Below are 27,403 nucleotides of genomic sequence, written 5' to 3'. Positions count from 1 at the left end.
GGTTCGATTCCCGGCTGGGGCAGATATTTGTTTAAACACAGATATTTGTTCTCGGGTATTGGATGTACTCGTAAAATGGCAATAGGCCCGCCCCCTATTACATTGGGACTAACATAACACTCTGGCGAAAAGTGGGTGCAGCAATGCACCTCTGCCTACCCCGCAAGGGAGTACATTAGTACAAGACGTGAGTGCGTGTGTGTGTGTTAAACGAGCCGATTGCACGACAGCTCTTATTCGTCAGTATATATAGAGTAACCCTCCAGCACAGCAACCGGCAGTAGAGTAACCACATCGCGGCGGTCTACTGCGGCTTCATTTGAATTGCAAATGTGTCTAATCGCTCGTGTGAACTACAATTTACGACATTGAAAAGCTCTCTAGCTTCAACTTAAATTCTACTTTGTTGAAGCGAATTTCGGCAACGAGTTGTGGTTTATTAGCGACCGGGAGATGAAGAGTTGCTAAAAGGTTTTTTTTTAATACTGTACTGGGAATGAGGCGAAAAAAGTTCACTCAACACTAATGGTCTTATGATTATCATAATACCTACACTTGATACCTTGCATAATTATGACTTTATGTTGTTCCCGTCTTCAATCTGTGATAAGTAGTTAGCAAATTTCCGAAGGTTAATTACCTATTTGACAGTTAAACAATTTTACTCGCATTAAAACTTAATCTTAACTTAACTTAACCTACCTAACCCTTCGTATTATCATAGGTATAGTTGAAAAATATTTTACGATTATTATAGCTACGCAAGCAAACCCATGCCTTCAGCCTGTATGTATGCATAATAATTAATAAAATTACTAATAAAATAACCGCACCTGAAATGCCAAGGTGACTTTGAACTTTCTGGATACTTCTCAAATGCCTTTAGTAGTGACTGTGAGTGAACATCATATTCATTACGTAGGCAGATCAGACGCAGAATACATGAGTTCACTTCCTCTGACGGGCGAGCGACGCGCCACTCATATTGAAACAAAAACGAACAAGGCGGTCGCTTTTTGTTTTAAATAAACCGTTGAAAGAACATGGCCAGTATTATATAGGCATGGCCATTCTGAAAGACTGGAGAATTAAGACGCTTGGTAAGAGGTTTAGGGATATTACACCACAAAACAAAAATCTTGATATAATTTTAACAGAGTAATATTATCATAAAGATGGTGGGTCTGCATGTCAAGAAGTTAAATTTATCGAATTATACTTTATTATTTTAACACAACGTTATATTATGTTACGCCATATGAAATAACACAACGTGTACAATAAGAACACAATTTATGTGAGAACTGAAACTTCAGGCAGTAAATCAGTTCAGTATTATAAATTTATAAAGGGTTCGAGTGTTTTGATTTACTTTCTAACACACATGTCGCCAGTTGGCTTACATACCTACTTCTACAGTAGGCGAAACTAAACTGTAAGGCCTGAGTTTAACAATGGTCAGATACCTTATCTGGGGAATAATTCAGATGCTGTCGCGTCTGAATGTTTGGATTAGAAAGTGACAGCAACATTATTTAATTCCAAAATACTTATCGTGACATTGAAAATCAGCCGTAACAAACTAATACGAGTGGAACCCTAGTGCATGTACCAGAGAGTAATGAAACAAGCTTATTGCCTCATTGTGGAGGTTTTGGCATGCAGGCCACGGACCATCAATTTTTATTATTGGGGACAGGACCAGCCGTAAATTTACGTCGATGACGTGTTTAATGGGCCGGCTCTTTAAAACCCCGAGTTGAGGAGTGCAGCGACACAGACAACGAATAATGCCAGAGATCATGCGAGAGATATAATCTGTGATTTATGTTGAGCGTCCCGAGGGCACCCTAAGTACTGTCGAAGATAGATAATTGTTGTAAACGTTACGGTCGATTTGACGGTTTTGATGATGCTCCATGCAAATTCGCAAAGTTTGCCCTGTGTGTATAGTTATAATAGCGTATATTTATAATTCCGTGTACGAATTATTTTAAAGGTTATTTGTTATGACACTATATTATTCATGAATATTATATTTATTGTATATATTATGACATAAATATCTACTATCAGACATGATGGCTTGGAATTTGCAAAAAGTCATCTCTTATACCACATGTACTGGCCATCTCAATAGGTAGACACAACATGGCGTTTCAATTCCAGCCAGCAGGACGCAACTGACGCAACTGCAAATGGCTCTGGCAGCGGCGGCCGTGCGCTCGTCGACGTTAAAAAATACTCTCTGTGCGCTTTCCTACTCCGTGTGCTCCCGGCAGCCGTACAAAGGAGGGAAGACGTAACTTGATAACGTCACTCCACTCGCATTTCCCGAGCAAATTTGGCCCGTAATGTGTTGTTGTAGCGCCGCGCGATAGTTGGGCGAGCCAGGCGGATGCGTGCCACACAATAAGGGCGAACATGGCTTGAGGTGGAACCTCAAGGGTGAGACGAGTAAACGTATTGTTCCTTTATCTTCAACGTGGATCTGATTGACGTCGCCTCCCGCGCTCCGGGAATAGACTCGCCTAAGTAAGCTTTATCTTTGGTAAGTAGAGCTCTGATTTATTTGAAAATAGATATGAATTACTTACGTGACATTCATTTATACTTTTAAGTCAATCATTTCAGTTTTATGTTGCAACGTGGCAACGAATAATATTAATATTCAAAACATTTCGTTGCAAATAAAAACTGTATATTCGGAGGACGGATAAATAATGAATGAGGAAGGGAAATATTTAAGGTTTCATTTCAACAATTCATGGATTTTCCTTTGTAGAGTCCGCGGCGCAGTCGGGGGGACGCTGCAATGATCAGGAAAATTACCTCCATTTTATGCAGAGGGAACCAGCTCCTTTACAAAACCGCAGTCAAAGTTGAATGGGCTGTGCAGCACAGGTTCCTTTTTTCACCAAATTACACTGAATGGAAAAGAAAATAGAACTGCCAGCCTAACTATGCTTACCTACACGAGTATAGTGTAAGTTCATTCTTTTTAAACCTTCTTTCAGAGCAGAAGATACCTATTCTGTGTTTCCTTTCAACATCATTTTACACAAAAGCCGAAGAATTTTAGAAAAATCGAACGACAGTGAACTTAATAACGAACTTCATCATCGTGAAGTTCCTAGAAAATGTATTCAAATTTTGAACATTTAATTTCTTTTGTGCAGCCGTATTATTTTCTATGCAGCCAGTACGTAGATGGCGGGTTGTCAAGCGCTGCAACAATATTGTGTTAGCTCTGTTTCCTCGCCGGTGAGCTGGCTCACAATAACACGTCGGGATCGCGAGCCGTGACAGCGGTGACAAGTTGTTTGACGCTAACAGCGTTACAGCGCTGACAGTATCACATACAAACTAAACAGTTATTGTCAATATCAATTTCAAGTGTAACTAAAGCTAAAAAGAACTAGGATAATGGTGGCTAAATCTTTTAGGTATATGGTGATTTTGAATAGTTGTTTGTTAATATGTTTGATTAAATGTTTGCATTATGGAATTAACAATACACCTAAGTAGGTAAGTTACCCTACTTATTATTATGCGCCTGATAAAGATATACCTAATACTTCTAAAACAGAGACAAAATCGTTCAAAAGCCACTTAAAAGTTTAGAGGCGTTTAAAAGTCCGGGTTGAAGGACCAAATTAACAACAATTTGGAGTCTCAAGTTGTTCGGTGTTCAGTAATATTGCGTCCGGGCGCCGTGCGGGGTTCATCCGGGATCCGGGTGACGGGTAGAACTTGCACCTGTGCACTCAGGGTGACCATCATTATGTACCTACGGGGTGGGAACGATTTAAGACGGCCAAAGCCAGTGAAGAAGGCAGACCTCACCACCATAATAATATGGGGTACATAGCTTGAAAAATAGGTAGATAGGTGTCTTAGAATTTTATCAGTGAATTTCTAGAAAGCGATAGATTACCATCACGATCACACAATGTCATATCTATTTTTCACTGTATTTCACCACTTCAAAAAGTATACCTATAATATTAACTCTATACCACGAATTGTATAATTTACAATTTTACATAATTAAATATATATGCAGATATTTACCTCAAAAAATATTATCCCAACTGATCAGTTTTCATGTTCACCCCAGTGCTGTGTCACCGGCACGAGCTGATATTGGACACACGACACTTCCCCCCCCCCTCGTTTCCGCCCCCTCCCCTGTCGTAACGCGGCTGTCCATATTGAAAAATACGCTTCTTATTAAAAATATTAAACCATATTAGGTACCTATCTAGCTTGGCATCATGTGGTTCTCTATCATCATAAGTTGCTGAAGCCACTAGATCTGACCTGATTTGATGAAATTAGTCAGTTTGATATTGACTAAGTTTACATACACACAAACGACATAATATTATGTTATTATATGTATGCCTACAGCATTTTAGGTTTAATTTTTCTCATGTTCGTTTAATCATCATACATTATCTATGTTTTTCCGCAATAATTATCCTACAGAGAATTTAATGTTAATTCAGATACCCGAGTCCAATTTTAAACAGTATTTTATGATGTTAAATTATCTCTGAAATTATGGTCTGTCGTTTCATCCCGTTATTGAATCCCATATCTATATACAGTCAGCAGGAAATTCAGAATTAAAGTGATAGTAAACTCCTTATTGGTAGCCATAAATTTCAATTCTTTCCAAATCGACACTTTATGTAATGAACTACCGGCAAAGGCGCTCCGTCTTTCTAACCAATTGTTCCCCGCTCTGAACTGTTGCAAAAAATCCCAAACAAACACTTTCAGCCTGAAAATGTATCGAGAATTCGTCGAATTTTAGATCCGTTGGAGTCGCTTTTATTTGTCGTTTAAAAAAGCGTTTCCAGTCCGTCACAAGTTTTGCGAATAGTTTCAATTAGCGATCGCCTTTTTCAAGTATCTACGTGTTTTCGCGTCAATTGGCTTCGAGTTAGTCGGAATTCTCAAATTGGTTTTGCGCAGCTTGTTTTTGCAAAGTCTTTAAGTAAATCCCTTTTACCGTTTTATTGAACATTCCATTTACTTATAGGAAAAAGGATGTCTTATTCTTATTACAGAAGTTTCCAGTGATTTCCTATGCTTCAGTAGAAAAAATATGTGAATTTGTCAGACAATGTACCAGGGCTACATAGCCGAGCGGAGGTCACCCGCATAACTGTCAAAGTGTCACGACCGATCAGAGGGAACTTATTAAAGCCCGTGACCTGTCCCCCTCCCGCCCCCGCGCCGTCACTCGACATGATATTTAAACTTTTCAACAGGCTCACTGATTCCGAATAAAAATAAAAAAGTTCTTGTCAACCAGTCAATGTTTTTTACGTTATCGTTATTCTGTTTCAATTAAATTTTGCTCCCGAAAAGCGAAATAACTATTGACAATCTAACTAGTTATTTATAGAAGTTCAATTCTTAGGTTCTCATGATGTAACAGATTGGGAAAATTCAAGCGTATCGAAATTTCTCAGCATAGAATTTTCTATTACCATCCACTACTGGATATTGCATACATGGCTTAACTTCGTTTCTGGTACAAGGGGAGACTATCTAATACATATCACGGAGATAGGAGGATAAGGACTTTACCGAATTTGCATAAAAATAAGAAGACCCGAAAGTTTCGTTCTAAATTGAATTTCAATACTTTAGTGTAGGCGGAACGAGATAAAGGCCCTTTGCTTCATGGTACCTAGCTGGGTTTCAAACAATAATAGTTTGTTGATAAATTCTTTGGCTTATCAAGGGTCATTGTCCCTTCAATAGAGCTACCAGAAGTCAGAAAGAAATTATTATGATCAGGTTGACCCTTACACCGCTGACTGCGATGTTGTTTGTTTATCGCAACCAAATTAACGACTTGTTTACTTCATGCACTCTGTTCCCCATAACAATTTTATTCATTGCTAAACGCTAAAGTTTTAGCTTAGCCAGGAAACAGCTTAGGCTAATCTTAATTTACCTTTACCTACTGCTTATCATGTACAGTTGAGGATGCATCTAACATATTAACAATATTTATTTTTAATTTAAATGCAAAATAAGTAAAGTACAGATCCTAATCGGACCCCTTTTATACGGCAGGCAGCAACAACTGGCGAACAACAAGAACAAAAGACATCCCCACAGATTGTCCAACAAAGTTTGTATTGGTTCAGTTGAGGCAAGTACCAGGGTGGCAGAAGTTCAGCGGAACTGAACTCGACAACTCGCTTAGAGAACTTGTACAATGAGACAAAGAGCTGAATAGCCGGCCGGTAAAGACAATTTGATGCCGATAGTTCAGCTTCCGAGCGGCGGCATTAGCTGCCAATTCGATTGACGATTCGTCGGGATGAGCTCATTGTTCGAGGCGCGAGCGTGTAAATTTTACCGCTTATTGATTGCTTTCAAATTCATGTGTGATCAGTTGCAAAGAAATTGTGTAAGCTATAACGGGAACTAGGTAATAATGCATAAGTATCTCATATTTATATGTATTGGCGCCAATAACAGCTCCTTCAGTTGTGCAGCAAGCATGATGGATGAGATTGGTTGTCGATCTACTGACATACGTCACCCGCTACACGTCACACGTCACGCGCCACACGTCACACGTCACGTCACGCCACGCACCACCAAGACCTGCGGGCCCCTCGCAGGAATTTCATAAACCCTACGCTCAGCGTCATAGTTCACAAACCACAAACATAAAAGCTTATTAAAATACTTTCGCTTTGATGTGTTCTAGACTCGTGTTACTGATTTTTCGAGCACCATTTTTATTCGTTGTTTATTTAAAATCAAACACACAAGAATTTTTAAACAAGGTTATAATTAATTATTTGTTTCTGTAACATTCAAAAGTCGTATTTCGTGCATGACAAAAAGTTATGTAAATGTAAGCATTTGTTCTTAATTGACTCAGCAAATTGTGGGATTGTTGTCGTCAGCCGTTCCATGCCTGTAGTTGAGCCTCCACAAGGCTTAGGTGGACTACTCTGCAGGATTGCCAAGCAACCGGTACGTTTAATGCAACGAGATAGAGTCGTGGTTAGCTCAGCAGCGCTATAGAACTACGTATTTCGTTAAGCAAGTGTACCCTCCTGTGCACAACACGCAATCACTTACTGGGCTATTCGCGTGCTAGTTGATAGACACAATCCTTTAAAGAGATATCAATCGTTCATTCTGCTAATTTTGCGGGTAATTCAATCCCTCTTTGGTTCGTTTGGTAGAACAGTTGTGGATTGCGTTCCATAAGGTAGTGCTACCATGTCGTAGAACAGTAAATTGAACTTAGCGAAACACGTATTAAGAATGACACGATAATCTCTAGCAAGAACCTCACGCAAGGATCCTACTATACTTTTACGATAAACTTTAGCTAGAATCCTACTGAATCTTTTCCAAATGGTGGGAGTTTATACATACTTGGCTTTGAGTAAGAAAGACTGTGCCCAGCAGAGCACACCTACAACATATCTCGTGATGAACATGTTGGTTGGGATTTATAACCACACATAATATAAGGTTATATGATTACCTACTCAAAACACAATTCTGCCTAAAACACATATTCAAACAACGAGCGTATCAGTATCAACATACTGATGGGTGATTGATGGGTCACCGTATTAGGCTACCAACAGAATAATGAACTCTACTACTTGTACAATAGGTTCGTAATATTCAATTCACACACGACGACATAAAGCAGTCAACAGATGGCGAAGAGACAAAAGCAATTTCAATTAGTCAATGCAAGTGACACCGCGGGAATTCAAACTGAAATCCACTGCAGCAGTGCGGGTAGTAAGGTATCCCCAAATGTTTCACTTTGAACAGTGTGCACTGTCTTAATACGTGCTTCGCAAGAGCTATATTCAAACGCAAGAGCCACTATCTCTGCATGTGAGTACTTTGAGTACATACGTGTTTGTAATTAAGGTAGGAAGGCTCATTTGACGTATTACACGATTGTTTTGCCACATGTGTATGCACGTACAACAGTTTTTTTTAATTAAAATCACGTTGCTGGACTTCCATTTTGTTCATGTATAATCTTCTTCCTTTTTTCCATAAATATTGTATAGACCAGAGTACAGAGTATTTTTTAAATGAAATTACGTTACTGGGCTTTCGTTTTGTTCATTTACCTACATATATTATTCTTCCTTTTCCTATCAATATATGCGACCTTTTTAACTTTAAAACACCCGTGAGCACCTATAAGTAGCTCTATTTTCAACTGCGCTATACTTTGAATGCGTCAGGAGTTTCCGTAGAATTATTATTTTCCATTCGGTAATAAGTATCTTCCTCTGCCTATCCTGCAATATTGAATCAATCATGCTCATGCTAATTCCCATCCAATGACAATAATTTCCGTTAAACAATAACGCATCAAGTGAATTGAAATAACGGTTCGTATGAATGAATCACCCATTGATAACCCGCATGAGTTCTGGCAACGTAACTCGACACCGTGGCCGTGAGTGATGCTCGACTGACCGCCTTCGACAGGGAGCCACTGTTGGCTGTACCATCGATGACAAATAGGCAGCCAGATAAGGCAGAAAGTTTCAAATCGCTGCTCGAGAAGTTTCTTTCGTCATTTATTTTCCTCTGTCATTGACCAATCCATTCTGAAAACGTTATAATATATATAGACTAATGTTATTCAATATAATATAGAGCCAAAATTTTTTGAGTTATGAATAAAAACTCTACTTTCAAAGTATTGGACTGGTTTTGATTGTGTTTTGTAGTAAACAAGCTGGCTTAAATAAAGCGAAACTTTAATAGAATAGCTTAGAATACTTTATTTGCAAAAGAGAGAGAAAGTATAGTGAGAGGTTATAAATTATCGAAATTCGGTGGCTTCCACACTAGGCTCAGCCTTTGTCGTGGATGCCAGTCTACCTGGTTACAAATAAAATGATTAACATACCTAGTTATCTTAAAGTGCTCATGTTGAGCCAGTATTTATCTTAGCATGCAAATTATCTTATATCGGTAGGAAGAGATCCAATTCCTCGACAGTACATTAATTATAACCAGCGGAAGTGGGCAGACGGTGTGGATGTGTGATGTGGACTTACAGCTAAAAGAACATTACTGTGGTTACGTAAAATTTACCGTAAGTTTGAACTACAAAGGCTGTTTGATATTATGTAGTTGTGGAGCTTACAATACATGTACACCTACACTATAAATATTGACTTTTCTCGGCTGAAGCTTCTAACGTATATTTTTTAGTTAGGTACCATTATTGAGAAAGAAAAAATAATTACGTGTATGCGAATGGCCAGATAGCTGGCGACTTTGTGGGAAAGACGTAAACTGGCACTAGGGTCAAAAAATTAGCATTAAAAAATCTAAGGTCAAAAAAACTGCATCTTACATGGATCAACATTTTACATTTATACAGCCGAAATCAACAGAAGAAATCAATAATAACTTGAGTTCCTTGCATGAGTGTGGCAGCGGCATCGTTGAATCTCTCGCCGCCATAGCATGTCCCTTGTACCACTCACTGTCTTCAAGACGGACGGAAGCTGTCGTTTGAGATATTAACATCAATGATGTAAGTCTCTGAACTCACTCAGCTTAGCTCAGGCCTACTCTGACTTTAAGGATGCGAGTTTAATATCCTTGGCACAATTTACACTATACAGAAATTAATCCGTACCACGGTTTATCTCATTTGGTAAGTTGCATTGTAACTGGAACTTTTTCATTGCTTAAACAAACGTATTTCAGTATAATTAATTATGAATTTTGTAGCCGTTGTATGGGGAAATTATAGCTCTGTTATTTAATGTTTATCTTAATGTCAGAGTAGCGAGACTCTATAGTAATGATTAGTAACCCATTTTTGTGTCGAAAAGCGGAGTATTATTCTCACAAGCTTATTTTACAGTGTTTTCAATATATAAAATAAATATAAAAGGCAACAACCAAAATGGTTTAACGATAAAGTGTGTATTTTACATGTGTCGTAAGAATAATACGGAATGGCAGATTGTATGTATTTAGGTACAAGTGATTTATATGCCTAATTAATTGATAGACAAATCGACATAAAACTATAAGATAGACAAAAAGTTTATAGTTCGTTATAAGTCTTTAATTTTAATTACCTTATCTTTATAAACCGTAAATCTTCGCATTTGTTAAGTGTTAGATAATGATCTAGAATCCAATCCGGAGAGAGCTCCTGTTGAAGACAGATGGAACTTATTTGCAAACGACGCGACGAAGGCACTTAATTATTCACTTAACTCATTAAATTCAGTATAATTATTTAAGTCCGCTTTACTGAGTTAATTGTTAATGTGATTAACAATGTGACAGGATTCAGTTATTATCATTTCAGATTTTTGTAGCCAGCCAATTAAAAAATATTTTTATCGCATTCTTCGCCAAAATTACAAACTAATCAGATAGTGTTTTTTTTTAATACTGGAAACGAAAACTGCATTATGTCCTCAGATTAAAGTTCCGTCTTGCTACTAATTTTAAAAGAAAACACAGGGCAGGGCATTCATAAAAGAGTTAGGGCGTCGTATTAGGGATCGAGGACATGACAATCGCTCTGGGGCGTACTTGATGCAGAGGATCTCCCTCGCAGTGCAGCGCGGTAATGCTGCCAGCGTGATGGGAACCTTTGGGTCGGGTGCGTCCTGGGGCGGGCTATTTGTATAATTTTGTATAATATCTAATTATATTTTTCTATGTCTCTTAATTATTATTAATAAATTACCTTTTAAATTAAATATATGTAGACTTATCGAATTTATATAAACAAGTAAGTATTTCTATACTTTCTTAAAAAATCTTACGAAAAACCTCGATTAAATTGGCTTCAATACAATGAACGATTCATAATGAGTCGATCAGCGACAAATTTCATTAGCCACTACCATCCCACACCGCTGACGAGGGCCCACCACACTTCCTTCACTTAATTCTTCGTAATGAGATTACTTGATGCTAAATTGGATTTGCTGCGTCATCGTTGCGGTAAACCGGCTAAACTATAAGGGCCTTTATCCACTACGCTAAGTTCTTTACAGCGTTTTACTTTCGGGCAGTCGGTTCGACCCGGTCCGATTAATCGTAAGTCACATTTTGGATCAGAAGTGACGGACGGTAAAACTGGTCGGCAAATATCGGTCCCGTATCGGAGTAGTGGACAAAGGTGCTTTTGTGATAGTAGCGGATAAATAAGATTATTCGGAAAGTATTCACGAGACCCAAGTGGATAGAAAATTAGAAACCTTACTTGCACTTCTGCAGCGAAGAGCGGTTTATTTTCAAGCGGAAGAGAAATAAAAAGGCAATTAACTAGACTCCACGGCTTGCAGCTGAGAAATTGTAGGTTTAAAAAGATTGAAATTAGTTATTAATAATTTAAGAAAGTGTTTTATGAATATAAAGTTTCGTTGAGTAAGAAGTGCTCTTAACTTAAGTTACTTATTAAAATTAAGGTATGATGTACCTGCAAATACATTTAATAATTAAAACATGTTATGTACAACTCGAGCTTTCATACGGATTTTTTATTTTTATGAAGCTAGAATTGGCACCCCAACATGGGTCCGCTTTATAATTATTTTTATGAAAATATTCCACGAACACATTTAATTGCTCCAATTAATTTAAGGGATAATTGGGAGATGTCAATTTAAGGGGAGTATCGGACGATTTATTAAGTATGTAGGTACTTACATAAGTTTTTTTTTCCCTTATTTGGTGAACGAGAGGCGGAGGCGTATTTTCCAGGCAGAATACTTTTTTATCAGAATGAGAATTTACAAACTAACTTGTAAGGTAGAGTAGAGCTAATACCAGATGGCAGAAACCGTTAAAGCCATAGAGGCTGTTGTGGACATACGCTAATTAATTATCATCACCTGTTACTATGGCTTAAATAGAAGCCCGCCGTGCTACTAAGGGCGACTTTAAAGTCGAATAGGTTCGTTTTTTGCAGAACATAATGCATGCAACGATTATTGGTACCTATTGCAATACCCTATAAGTAGGTACCTACTCAAAGTTTGGCGATAAACTGAATCTCAGTCATGAATTTTATCATCACATCTATACTTTTCAGGCTAAGATTGACCTACAAGCGGTGGTTAAAAGTTAGCCTCCCACCTAACATACACTAATTACACTAGTTAATCGTAATCGACCTTCGTAGGTTGGGAATGATGAGTGATTGGCCATTCATTGCAAGTTAAATATTAATACTAGAGCCTGCGATCTCGGCAGTGCGCACAGTAGTACAAATGCCTACCTAACTATCTATACCTCGATGTTGTAACCTGAGTCACTTCGGAAACCGGTACCGGTGACTTGCTCTGTGGATACAAACAAGCGCTATCATTGTTTTGCTCAAAACTGTTTATACTTTCACTCTGCCAGAGCACTGCGTTGAACTCTTTTCAACTACTCTTGCATGCTTAACTGATAATTATGAATGTACAGAGTACACGGAAAACGATACAAAGTGCCGGTTGTGTTAAAATATGTGAGCTAATAAAGTTTGAAAACTAACCTGCGACAAATCAGCGTCCTCCCGAAGTTTCTCGGCGATGGTCATTTTCCTCTCGGCTCCCACGACGCCCGCACACAACACTAACAATAGCACCAGCCCAGCCATGGCCAGTTCACTAGCTACAACCACAGATTACACAGAAACACTCGCGATTGCCGCGAACTTCATTTGTTTCGGGTCGAAGTTTGCGCGGAGCCGAGACGCGGGGCTAGGACGGTGCTCGCGGCTCACGGAGAGAACGCGTACTGACGGCGAGCCCCGCCCCCCGCGCGCCGGCCCCGCGCCTCACCCCCGCCGACCTGTCCACAGGATGGGTATTGATGATGCATCATCAGATTAATCAGCTCCTCTTCGGGACCTATCAAGGACTGTATTAACGACCAATTAGAAGTGAGGGTTTGGTGGCGTCGAGCCAGGATGCGAGAATTTGCTGTAAATTTTGTTTAAGGTCTCTACTCCCTGGAACCTGTACCTAAATGATAATATTTTTGTACTTAAATAAATCGAATAAGAATTTACCGCATTCATGTCACAAATATTAACCTTATTAAAAAGCTTGCAGCAGACATTTTTTGTATTTGTTGTCATAGCACGAACACCTTTTGTGCAAGGAACGCCTTAGCTACAAAAGCCTGCTGCACCCACAATAATGCGTTTTTTTGGCTTTCGGAAGGTTCCTTCTTCTTCTTCGGAAGGTTCCTTGAATACCGCGAGTTGCTTACCTGCGCGACTGCTATAGACCCTTAATATTCCACCCTGTTAACATAATTATAAGAGTTATAGGTCCATGACGACCGGTTAGGCGCAGCGGTTAGTAGCGACAAATGTTGTGCCAAAGGCCCCGGTTTCTATTCGGGGTTGGGGCAGATATTATTTATAAGTATTTGTTTACTTAAATACATGTTTTCTCAGGTTTACATTTGAGATGTCGAAAAGAATATTGTTCCTATACTTAATCATCATCATATCTAAACAAAGCCCATACACGGACGCACATAATCCTCTTTGAATACTTAAAGAATAAGCTAAATATGTGATATTTTATTGGTAACCGATGTAGCATCCGCTGAAGTAGCCTAACATAAGTCACGTACGCATAGATACAACAAAAATCCTCATTAGCCTTATCCAAATTAGGTAGGTTCTGCTTTTAGTGAAATTATTACTTACTTACATACTTCATAGATCCAATCTGCTCTCAGAATTACTTATTGCTCATAAAGTATTCATACAAGATGAGCCACTTTCTACTCAACAACAAAATAACGTTACTAAATTCCAATGAAATTATCCTTGAAAATGCCGGTAGCTTCCAGAAGTCTCTGTAACTTGTGAAACTAAAAATGCTTCGGAGAATCGGATCACGAGTTTTTTGCTGGCGTCTATAAATTTTTGATGGAATGCCTTTAAAGGGCAACGCTCTGGGATCTCATTTGGAAAGGCTATAAATTGGCAAGTTTGTTTGGAGCCAACTAGGGTCGTAACCGAACGTACAGTGAGACCGAGCGAGAGCCTTAGATAAAAAATATACAAACAAGACACACACAAAAACAAAGCAAATGAGCGCATTCTGTTTACAATCAAACCGTTTTAAGTTCAACCTAATGTCAACCATCATACAAATGAATAATGGGCATAAATCTTCTAACCAAATTAATTCAAAATAAAATCTAAGTGGGGTGTTGTTTCCCGAAACGTTTTTTGCTCCAACACTCCATCTTGTTCATATATTGTTAATCTAAGGAGCAAACGTCACGGGTTCAATCCCCACCCATTGTTCTTTATCAATGGAGGCTCTGCTTTAATCGGCCTTCTATCGCTATTATAAAGGTAAGTGGTATTCAAGTCTCATTATTATCTTGAAGTGCGAAGCTAACCTAAGATCTTATATTCTTTATAGATTCCAGGTTTTCTAATTCCTTCGGAGTAGGTAATTAAACTGAAAGTGTCTGAATTTTTCTTTAACAAAGCTCCATAAAATGAGGTTTATCTGAAAAGCGTCACGATAAAATTACAAAGTAAGAATAAGAATATTATAGTTCCTTCAAAGACAAAGTAACTGAAGTAGGTGCTATCCAAAGTGATGATGAGTGCGGATATAAAATATCTCTTTATCCTAGTAATAAATATCCTGAAAGAATTCAGTAGCAAGTTTACTTCAGAACCAACATAACAGCTCTTATTGGAAATGTTTTTAAAATCCACTTGCGGGCAATAAAAAGTTCCAATGACAATAGCACCAAATTACTCCTAAACGGAAAAGACTATCGACGCCTACGCCATAATACTATATACGACACTTTTCTCTTATTTCCTAACTCTCACTTCAATCTTCATGCTGCTTATTTAAGACTCTACACTACACGCACAAATGCTACAGGCATAGCTACATATAATTATTATACACTAGAGGTGCGATCACAGGATTCGATACTATTTTCGAAACTATACTAAGGGTCACTTTTACCAAACGCTAAACGTATATAAAATAGTATTTCAATAAAATTTTAAATACATTTTGTACTAACTGACAGACGTATGACAGGCTACTAAATACGTTTAGCGTTTGGTGAAATTCCACCTAACATGGAAAAAACAAATGTCAGTTTTGGAACTAACTTTGCCTTACATTTTGACAGTGACAGTTGACGATACGCAACGTAAACGGAGGTTTCGAATCTTATAATCGACGACGGTTACTGGTTTTACCATGATTATGGAAACTGAACCGTCGCTCCAATAGTGAACTGACCCCTTAGCATGAATTTTCATCGCGAACGTGAAGTGAAATTCATCGGGTAATTTTGTATTTTGTATCGTGTAATTTTGTAGCGCCCCTGGCGGTCGGTAGCAGAGCTAAAATTTTCCTATAAAATTCATCGAGTAACTTTACTTTCACGTTTACTTCACGTTCGCGATGAAAATTCATGCTAAGGGGTCTGACTGCTTGAGCTCGCAGCGAGCGGCTATTCCACCGTCCTTCGGGAATACTTACTTATGCTAATTCTTTCGAATACTTCATTAGGAAAGTGGTTACATTGAGTAAAACTTCTTAATTTATACCAAAATATACTTAGCAGAATTGAAAACCCAATAAGATTACAATTGTATTCTTTTGACCAAAGGTTTACTGAAAGGAGTAGATAAGAGCGACCTTTGTTACCTACCTATTCGAAACCAGTGTTGTAACTATTACAAAATTCATCACGAAAATAACCACTGTTAAGTAGGTAGTTGATTCTGATAGGAATTTATGATAGGCTTCTGTACGCAATAGCATTTCTTCAATTTCAATGTAAAAATATTTTTGTAAACTGAAAAATCTACAATAACAATTCAGTGCAATTAGCAACCACTAATCAGTTTGGCATCAGGCTATTAACAGCTTGCCCGATTGAGTGCGACAAATAGGTGGTCTCGAGGGTCTGTGACTGACAGTGTCGATGACTATCAGTCGCTGACAACAGTGATCGATGTGCACAATTATGTTGTGGTCAGTGGTGATTGCAGTTGGATTTATTAAGTATGGCACCAGGTTTTAAACATTTTCTTTGAGAAAACACTGGGGCCACCCTAGTCCAGGTTTGTCTCCGTGGTGAAGGACAGTAACAGCAAGCTTTTTGTATAAAAAAGTATTTTATTGATAGCCATAAATTTACATTTTAATTGATTCAGAATCGGCTACATCACCTATCCATATTGGCGCTCGGGACAAAACACTAACAAGCAAACATGTAAACATGACCGCAACGTGAGGGCCCTGAGGGGTTACTCTGGCTTTACAAATAACATACGAACCATAGCTTTCATGTAATAGATAGAGTCGTGGTTATTAACGATCTGAAACATATTTTTTCGTAAGCTTTTAAATGTCTTCTTATCGGTTCAGTGACAAAAACAAGAGCAAGACTAAGATTAGTCGCAGTAGCAAAAGCGTTGGCCAGCCAGATAAGCTTAAGTCGCTAAGTGCCCAGGCTGCGTCGGACGTAGGTATACTATACAAGACATTACGAAATTCTAGATCCCACTGAGTCCGGGTTTCAGCTTACAATACGATTTTTCTTAAAACTCGTTATAAGGTAAATGTGATACCTAACATATGTAAAAAGGTTCCACTCGAGAGAGCCACGTACAGGAACTTCACCCCCCTCTCTGAATAGAATAGTCTAGTACTTTAGAGGAACGGCGATCCCGAATCAGTTTGTTTACCTTACACAAGATTTGTCATGGTTCACTTAATACTAACCTACTAGGAAATATTAAATTAAATGTGCCACAGGTTAATCGCAGAACTTGCAGAAAATATCATGTTTTTTATACACCAATAAGCAGTAGGTACTGTCCGATCACGCCACGATCCAATAATTAGAATTTGCGACCTTCTTAATAATGTGTACAATAATTTTAATATTGATATATTTGTAAGTCTCGGCGTCAGATCGCAATTAATAAAATGCTACATCTTGGATATTACTTAGATTAGATGTTACCTATTTGATTTTGCCATTTTCGATCAGTGTTTCAACCATAGCATGTATTCTTTTATGTGTTTAATTTGTAACTAGTTTTAAGTCATTCGTTCACTTTTTTAAAGAAACTTAGCATGCTGTCAACACACCATTAGGGTGCATTACTAGTTTTAAGCTTGAACTTATATATTTTTATTGCATGTTGTGTAATGTACCTGTTGTGTGATGCCAATAAATAAAATATATAAATAGAATAGATACCTAACTACATCACGTGATACCTAACTACAACATAACCAAATAAGCTACAGTGAGTGACCCCGCACCGACAACAGCTGCATGTTCAGTTGTTCAGTAGTTCTCTCTACGCACGGCGAGGGGTCAACACACAAACACAACAATGAAACGGATGATTTTCAGCCAATTAAGCTTTCTGTGTTTTGGAAATAGAACGCGCCATGAGGCTGCGATATTAGAATTATTAGTATCAATTGTAAGTTTGGTCAGAAGTGTAAGTATAATTGTTTCCTTCATAAATCCATACTAACAACAAAAAAATAACAAGTTTCCTTAAACTACGAATATCTATTAATTGATGCTTTTATAAATCTTTTACGGCCAACTAAAATAGCTACGGTAGTTCAAATAACAATGGATTCTGAAACAAAATTTACAGGTGATTTATTTCTAAAAATAAATCAATAAGCCAGGACTTCGATCCTAGGTATAAAATGAATACAAACCAGGTTGTAACCTCAACATCTCAAGTACCGTGTTGATAATATCACTTTTCCTAAGAATTGGACATAATAGAAAAGTATTGCATGTTGCATGTTGGCTGTAAGCTTCAACTTGATAGCTTCGTAGAGTTGGACAGACAGATGGACAGACTATTACTGAAAAAATTCATACAGTGGGAGGGTTCATGCACCGGTAACATTTTCATATACACTTATTGACATGCTGGATAAATTTTTCATGTACTTACTTCAGAATTTTTAGGGACTTTAGTTATGTACCTAACATGTTAGTAGTTAGTAGTAGTTGTAGTTATGTATACTATGGACCGACGACCGTGTTGCTTTTCTGATACCCATCTTAGCAAGAGTACCGAATATTGTGGCGCTCCTTGCAGTGTCCAGCGGTGGATCATTGGCTGATGATGATGATGATGATCTTAACAACGTCATACGTAAAACGCGCTGTATGATGATAATAATTAATGAGATGACGTGTGTGTGTGTGTGTGTGTGTGTGTGGGTGCGCTGTTGTGGTTTCATTTTGCACGTCTGTCTAGACATGACGTCTCGCCTGCTTCCAGTTTACAGATCACATCCTATACCTATGCGGTCAGCGCTTCGTCAGCAATATGCATTTACCAACATTATTCATTAGTTAGGACAGTTAGGACATATAATAACACAGACTCAGGTCTTATAACATAACATAACCTAGCCATAGTTAAAAATCCCAATTTAGCTAAGTAATTTAGGAAAACAATAGGTACTAAAACATTGAATTAGTCAATTACCGATGTAGCTCAGTTAGTTACTGAACACTGAAAAAAAGCCTTGGTTTAAAAGAAGAACTTAGCAATTTAGAGCACTTGGTATATTTAAATAACGTACCGGTAAAAATAATCAATGTAAAGGCAAAACAGTACTGAAAAGTTAGCACCATTAAAATTTCACGAAAGGATGAATATTGAAATAGAAACTTTTCTAAAAGTTATCTTGGATTGAACTGATGAGCAATCAAAAATGGTATAAAGAAATTTTAGGTGATTTTTTTATTTTCCTATTCACGAAATTATCTTTGCTTTATTTATATAATAAATGAAAATCTGAATTATAGATCACAAAATGTAGGTTCGATCTTCGAATTTTATTGAAGGTACATAAGACAGACACACTATCAATAAAAAAATACTTGGGATCGTCCTGAACATCTCTACAATGCACAACAATCCAAAGATTGCCAAAGTAGTGGTACACCATGTAGATTCTTGACACAAACTTCTCTCTACACAGTTCGTGTGCTCAGATTTCGGCCACTTATCTGCAAATCCAGCTGCTGGTGTATACTGGGTGATCTCGAGTGAGTGCCGGTAATGCATAATAAAGTTGTTTAGTGAAACAGCTTGTCTGGAGTCGAGCCAAACATGTATTGCGAGGAACTGCCATCCCGCAGCGGCGCTGGCGACTAGCTGATACGTTTTGAAAAAAAAATAGTGATATACAGGGTGTTGCAAAAAGGGTATACTAAGCTGAAACATACATGTGCAGCATGGTATATCTAAGCCTGAAACTGAAATCAGAATTTGAAAATTCGCGAAAAAAAATATCATTTTCCATAGAAACTTTATTATGTTGGTCACGTGACTTTTACTATGGAAATTTTTTTTTTTTTTTTCGCGATTTTCCAAATTCTGATTTCAGTTTCGGGCTTAGATATACCATGCTGCACATGTAGGTTTCGGCTTAGTATACCAATTTTGCAACACCCTGTACAATACAGGCTCTCTCGCTCGCCGTACGTCAAATAGTAGTCATTGCCTCCGTATATTATCACTAAAATAAATTCTAAAACAAGGAGTACAAAGCTGTGAGTTACATCGAAGTGTTCACCGTACCTAGCGTTAGCAGTGCACTTGTTATCTCACTATATGTGATCACCAAACTGGAGAAAACTAAGAAACAATAAATTGATCAAAGTGCAGTTCTGTGAAGTGACGGTGAATCGCAAAAAACTACATTCGTAATATTCTCAACGTACCCTATCTTCACTTTTTAAACTGTCTCACCAACATATTGAATATTTCACAACTGTTGGCATCTGAGATTTAGCTGAGTTCGTCGAGCAGCCTACTACCCTGCCAGAGAGACTCGGGATCAAATCCACGACCACACATTATATTCTTTTTTATTTTTATTTATTTTTGAACTGTCGCCAGTTGGATCGTAAGCCGTCGCTCCTACGTTAATAATGTCGATCGTGCGACGCACACCGCCTTCTACCCCGGTCGATGACGGACCGCATCGAGTTAACTCGGAGCCAGATCTATATAACAAATCTACCGACCACATTAATGTATTGCCGCGGAAGAAGCGTATTCACGAAGATACTTCTCCGAATAAAGATTTTGACACTTTTAGACGAGAACTAAGGGCAGATATGATGAGCATGTTACGTAACTGGCAAGACGACCAGAAAGAACTTTTAAACACCATGATGGTGAGTCAAAACGCAATATTTCAAAAACTTGCGTCTGACGTCGCTGAGGTGAAAACCCAAAATAAAGAGATACATTCAACAAACCAAGAAATCGAAAAATCTATAAATTTTATTAATAAAGAATTTGAAGACATGAAAAAAAAAGTGGAAAACCTTGAAAAAGAGAGGTCTGAACTAAATCAGTACACAAAAAATCTTGAAACGAAACTGAAAGATCTACAGCTGAGCTCGCGAAACTCTAGCATTGAAGTGAGGAACATACCAATTAAAGATAAAGAAGCACACTCAGACCTCGTATCTGTTATCTCCAACATTGGCCGTACCATTGGCTGTAACATTGATACTTCAGAAATAAGAGACATTCGCCGTCTGCCTGGTAAGCCCGGAACTACCAAGCCCATCGTGGCAGAATTTGTTCATGTACATACGAAGCAAAGCTTCATCGCAGCATCAAAAGGATTTAATAAAAAATTACCCGTGCCTGATAAATTGAATACCGAAACGATTGGGCTCCCAGGCAACCGTCAACCAGTATATGTGGCTGAATACCTATCTGCGAGCTCTAAGAGACTTCTGTATTTAGCACGGGAATTCGCCAAAGAAAACGATTATGCCTACTGCTGGTCTTCAAGCGGAAACATATTTTTACGCAAGAATAATGAAGGGAATCAAATTATAATACGCTCTGAAGGATGTCTGCGAGAACTCCGTAATCAAAAATGACTAAATTTCTCTATCCATTGTCAAACTCTTTCATGTATAGAATCTAATTTATTACATTATATAACTCTGCGCTGTAATGTAACTGTCTACTCATCACTTTTATACACTTATACACCACTCATCCACACTTCAAACCACCAACAAAAACACAACAAATACAACACAAATATATGTACAACACAACCTACACCCCAATCATCCAATAGAAACATAAAAATACATTTAAAAGAAACGTACCTAAACATTGATAAAAATATAAATACTTTGGGCTATGGCACAGGTCTTGATTTTTATTATAAAATTCATCGTAATTGGCGCCTTATGGATACGCATGTAACCACCCGTTACCAATGGCTAATTTAATTAATCTTACACCTGAATTAGATAACTTTAGTATATCTAGGGCTTTTGCGGTCAATAAAGATGAGTGCCATAAATTTTTAAATACCTCTACATGTAGTTCGCTTTCTATTATACATATGAATGTAAGAAGCATATCAAAAAATTTTGAACAATTTAGAATACTTTTATATTCTTTAAGAGTTTGTTTCGATGTAATTATATTAACTGAATGCTGGTTAACTAAGGCAGTGACACTACCGGTCATTGAAGGCTACAAGAGTTTCCTCACCACAAGAAACAGTAATCAAAATGCAGGTATTGTAATGTATATTAAAAATAATCTTAAAAACTATACTATTCACGAACCGCTTGTTGAAGAGTGCGACAGCTTGATATGTAAACTTGACTCTCATACTGCCATAGTGGCTGCATATAGATCTCCGTCGTATAGACATATTAACAAATTCTTAGATTGCTTAGACAGTATCCTACCTAATCTAGCCTCGTTTAAAAATCTAATCTTGATTGGAGACATTAATCTGGATATCAAGACAGGTTTTCAGGACCAGCGGTCAAACGACTATCTTAATCTGACTTCTTTTTATGGTCTCATGCCTGCACACCGTATCCCTACTAGATATGAAAACTGCCTGGATCATGTTCTACTTAAAACCTCTTATCCTGCCACTACACTTGTTCTCGAAGCAACTATAACAGATCATTCTCCCGTAATACTCAAATTAGATCTACAGCATATTAAACGACACAAAAACAATTTCATAACGCGTACTAATAATTCTGCTATTGTAAATGACATAAACCAATTAGACTTCTCCACCTTACTCGTAGCGACCGATGTCAATCAGGTAACTGATACATTTATTAATATGTTAAAATCCATTATCTCGACACATACGATAACTGTTCAAATACCATGTCGGCAAAGAGTTATAAAGCCGTGGATAACTATAGGTTTATTAAGATGTATTCAAAACCGTGATAATATGCATAAAAAAACTAAAAAACAGCCAGACAATGTAATACTTAAAATAACCTACAAACGATACCGCAACTTCTGCAATATTCTACTTCGGAAACTTAAATGCGATTATGAGAGAACAGAGTTTGTAAAGGCCCGTAACAATCCTAAAAAAACATGGGAAGTAATTAAAAAAGTTACAGATTCGACCGGATCAAAATCACCCCCTATAGAGCTACTAAATATCTGTCCCACTGCTAGCCTGTCTGTCAACGCAGTCAATACGTATTTTGCAAATATAGGTAAAGATTTAGCAAACAAAATAATTACCAATACAACTGTAGAACCAGATCCCATGAGTTACTGCTCTGTCTCTCCTCCTAACTCCCTTAGCCTCCTTGAAGTAAGTGAAGAGGAAATACGAACTATAATACTCGACCTTAGAAGCGATGCTTGCGCTGGGTGGGACGGAATATCCCCTAAATTGTTTCAGTTATCCGTTAATACACTAACACCTATTATAACCCATATCTGCAATCTTGCAATAAGGACGGGTAAATTTCCCAAAGCACTTAAAAAAGCCATGGTACACCCCATTCACAAAGGTGGAGACAGAGACGTTGTTAATAATTACCGGCCAATTTCGATTCTGCCATCACTCTCAAAAATTTTGGAAAGAGTGATAAATAATTCCTTAGTTAGTTTTCTTGAAGCAAATAATATCTTATCCAAGAATCAGTATGGTTTCCGAAAAGGTCTCTCTACCGAAGATGCTGTTGTGTCGCTAACAGACTTTATAGTTAAGAAAGTAGATGACCGTTTTAAGTGCCTTGGCATATTTTTGGACCTGTCCAAAGCATTTGACACCGTGTCTGTCCCACTTCTAATCAAGAAGCTTGAAAAATCTGGAGTCCGAGGTATTGTGTTAGATCTCTTGGTCGACTATCTTTCTGACAGGACACAATTTGTCAAAATTAACTCTCACAGTAGCGAGCTTCTCCAGTTGAACTATGGGGTACCACAGGGTAGCATTTTGGGACCAACCCTCTTCCTCTTGTACGTAAATGAGCTCTGCAATTTAACCGCCCAAAACACTCGTATCTTCTCATATGCGGATGACACGGCGATTATAGCCTATGGTGATACCTGGGAAGAAGCCATATCAAATGCTGAGAATGTTCTCTCTGTTGCCATGAGTTGGCTGTCTAATAACCTTCTAACCCTTAACATAGAAAAAACTAAATATCTGACTTTTGCAATACGATCCTGTGACCATCCTCCAATAGTAACTATCCAAGCACATTCATGTTCCAATGCGTTGAATAAATGTTCCTGCTTTGCTTTGAGTAGAGTAAGTTCAATAAAATATCTAGGAATCCTTTTAGATAATTGCCTTAATTGGTATAAACATCTTGATTATCTGACATCTAGAACCAGAAAGCTGATTTTTATTTTTAAAAAAATCCGAAACTCCGCAGACTATGAAACTTTAAGAATAGTCTACACAGCGCTCTGTGAATCTATTTTAACGTATTGCATCCCGGCCTGGGGAGGTTCATGTAAGACAACCTTTATTAATTTAGAACGATCACAGAGAGCAGTACTTAAAGTAATGTTCCGAAAGCCTTACAGGTATCCCACAAAACTTTTATATAGTGAACTTTCTTTCCTAACCGTAAGGAAACTATATTTATTACGATCTACACTTCGCAGACATACTTCAATTCCTGCTCAAGTTGATACGATTTCCCGTAGAAGACCAAAACCTCTCTTTCCTGACATAGCTACGCGTACTAGATTTGCTGAAAGACAATTTTATTGCCAAAGTGCCAAGATCTATAATTTTATAAACAATTCCCTAAACCTCATATCCTGTACTTTGCATGAATGTAAAAATAAAATTAAATCATGGCTCCTTCCTATGAACTATGATGAGATTGAATCCATACTTTCTTAAAGTACAATTTCTTGTACATATATATTACAATTTCCCCAACCCGCAGACACATCCACATTCACATACACACACCCACACACACACACACACACACACACACACACACACACACACACACACACATACACACACACTCTCACACACACACACACACTCACACACACACACACACACTTAGTTATATATTACTTGTACCCTACAGCTATTGTTCCTACTCTTAATTATTTCTTAACCTTGTTTGTCATAACTTTCTTGCATAACTTTTGATATACTTTTAGGTTGTATCTTTGTTAGCACGGTGAGTGACCACTGATCCTCATCGTACAGGTTTTTACCTAGTTTGGGAATCAGGGGACACGATTTAAGCATATTCTGTACAGCCTATACTTATTGTATGAACCTTTGTAAGATTGTTCCTTTTCTTATGTTTTTGGCTTTGAAATAAATAAATTTATTATTATTATTATTATTATTATTGCAAAGGTGGTATGGTAAGTCGAAAGGGGGTGACTCGGGGAAGTCGACTTTTGGAAATTGACAATTAAAAATAACCAAATAAATCAACTACAATGTGGTAAAAAGTCAAATGACCATCAAAAATTTTATGGGTGATACCTACCCTTTTTTAAGTCTACTATGTAGTACGTCCATCTCCGCAGTTGCGTCAATCACAATATGATTATGTCGCATTGAGTTACAAAATAGAAAAATAGGGTACTCTTGTTATCTATGCACTGGACACAACTTGGTAACTATAGGTCTGCAGTAGTCTGTACTAATAATTGATGGATGGTCAGATTATGTGTAAGATCCGCCAACCCGCACTAGGCCAGAGTCGTGGAATAGGCCCAAAACTGGGAGGAGACCCGTGCCCCAGCAGTGGGGACGTGATGGGTTGTGATGATGAAGATTAGGTAGGCGAAGATCGGCTAGGAGCACACAGAGTAGGTCTCATTATAGGTACGCTACGTACCTTTCATTCGTAGTAAAAGGGAAACATAAGTGCAAGATTCATATTACAGGACGTCTACAACTGTACTAGCAAAGCAAACTAATTACTGAAATGAGAAACTAGTACCTGCTCTAGTACTAGATTAATGTAAGCACCTAGGTATGCTAATATCTAGATAACTTGTTGGTTAGCTACTTCGGGGAAGAGGCAATTAAGTTCCGGCACAATTCAGCAAACAGCTTAAACATTTCACTTTATAGTTTAACGTCCGTGGTCCTTGTTAACTAGACTAAATCTGTACATTATGTTTATTAACTACACTCGCGAGCAACCAAATCGACTCAAGCCTTCACGGCGCACATATACATTGATTTTCCTAAAACGATAAATGGTAAATATAAAAGTGATATGTCATTCGAAAGCTGAAGAATTAGGCTTTCAATTAAGATCAATACCATAAAAAAAAACTAAGCGCAGATTTAATGACGCATTTTAATTGCCCGTCAGTGTTAATTACCTCATTAGGAATCCACGCCTTGCGCTACCTGATCCCGCTATAAAACCTTTCCACATCCGGTGTACCTTATCAGTCGCTTGTTGCAAGTTGACCGGTACACATCTCGTTGCATTGTATTCCTTGTTTTCGCAAACCCATGGATACCACACCAGAAGAAGCTGCTCAAGTTGTTGCCTTGCTGCAACAAGGGTTAAGTCAGCGAGCAGTCGCTGCCCAGCTCCACTTGAGCCAGTCTGCTGTATCCCGAGTATACAGACGGTTCCAAGAGACTGGTGCCTTCAATCGAAGACCAAGAACGGGCCGCCACCGCTGCACTTCAGAGAGAGACGACCGCTTCATTGTCTCAACCTCGCTGCGCAATCGACACCTTACGGGCGTTGATGTGCAGCAAGAACTGAGACGTGTACGACAAGTGGCTGTCAGCGAGTGGACAGTGAGAAGACGCTTGAAGGAAGCCAACTTGACACCAAAAAGACCTGCATCAGGCCCCAAATTGACTGCAGGCCACCGACAAGCGCGTCTTCAGTTTGCTCGAGAGCATCTCGATTGGAGCATTGCGCAATGGCGGTCGGTCCTGTTTACTGATGAGTGCAGAGTGTGTCTGCATGGCAGTGACAGGAGAGGCCGGGTCTACCGGCGTCCGGGGGAACGATTTGCCCAATGTTGTTTCGCTGAAACAGTAGCATATGGCGGCGGTTCCTGCATGATGTGGGCTGGTATTTCTCTAGAGGGAAAAACCGCACTTGTTTTCGTGCCTGGAGGCGGCCGAGGAGGCGGGTTAACAGCTGATCGGTACATCACCGACATTCTACTCGGTCATGTTGTGCCCTATGCAGAATTTGTCGGTGAAGACTTCGTGCTAATGCACGACAATGCCCGCTGCCACACGGCACGAGTCAGTCGGCAGTTTCTGAGAGAGAAGGAATTGCGCACGATGGACTGGCCTGCGCTCAGTCCTGACCTGAATCCCATCGAACACTTATGGGACGAGCTCAAAAGAAGAGTTCGGGCCAGGAATCCAGTCCCTGCAAGCGTGGACGAGCTGAAGACAGCTTTATTAGAGGAGTGGGACGGCATTCCTCAGGAAACTGTCAAAAAGTTGATAAGGTCTATGAGAAACAGGCTGCAGGCTGTAATTAGGGCAAGAGGGGGCAATACAAAGTATTGATTTAAATAAATAAATTTTTATCTTAACATTTTTTGTTTAATTTGTATAATACGATACCCATACCCTTTTTTCCTAAATTCCCGTTTTTCCTACAATTGCGTTCAGACATCATTTATTTCAAAAATGATGAATGGATTTCAATAATAATGATATCAAATTAAAGCTGACATCTTAAGCTTTTAAATGACATATCATTTTTATTATTTCTATTCATAATTTTACTTGTATTAATGTATGTTTGCGCCGTCAAGGCTTGAGTCGATTTGGTTGCTCGCGAGTGTAGACTAAATCTGTACGTTATGTTTGCCTAATTAATTTATACGTCTGCTGGTATAGTGGAAGGCAATGTAAATGCAACATTTGTGTGATAAAATTAACTTCTATGGCACATGAAATACGGTGTAGAGTCCTACTTGGTGTCATATATTGCTTGTCTTGTACCTCGTCATAAGGTAAATTGGTGCCAATATTATATTTTCCGAATGTTATACCTATAGTTT

General features: G+C 38.3%; 1 protein-coding gene across 6 annotated transcripts in view; it reads right to left on the bottom strand.

Moving 5' to 3' along the window:
• The window catches only part of LOC105390594 (fasciclin-1), an 86,368-nt gene extending 73,548 nt beyond the window's left edge, over nucleotides 1–12,820 (bottom strand). For 5 of the 6 annotated variants that reach the window (XM_038119033.2, XM_038119180.2, XM_038119090.2 and 2 more), the window contains exon 1: nucleotides 12,563–12,820. In XM_038119033.2, coding sequence (XP_037974961.2) covers nucleotides 12,563–12,667 — 105 coding nt within the window. In that variant the 5' untranslated portion in view covers nucleotides 12,668–12,820. The remainder of the gene's footprint in view (nucleotides 1–12,562) is intronic. The other variant, XM_038119320.2, reaches the window with a different exon arrangement.
• Between the last annotated feature and the right edge of the window lie 14,583 nt (nucleotides 12,821–27,403).

Source organism: Plutella xylostella, chromosome 9 (assembly GCF_932276165.1).
Source record: "Plutella xylostella chromosome 9, ilPluXylo3.1, whole genome shotgun sequence".
NCBI lineage: Eukaryota > Metazoa > Arthropoda > Insecta > Lepidoptera > Plutellidae > Plutella > Plutella xylostella.
The sequence above is the reverse complement of the archived record's forward strand: the minus strand, read 5'-3'. Positions and strand labels throughout refer to the sequence as shown.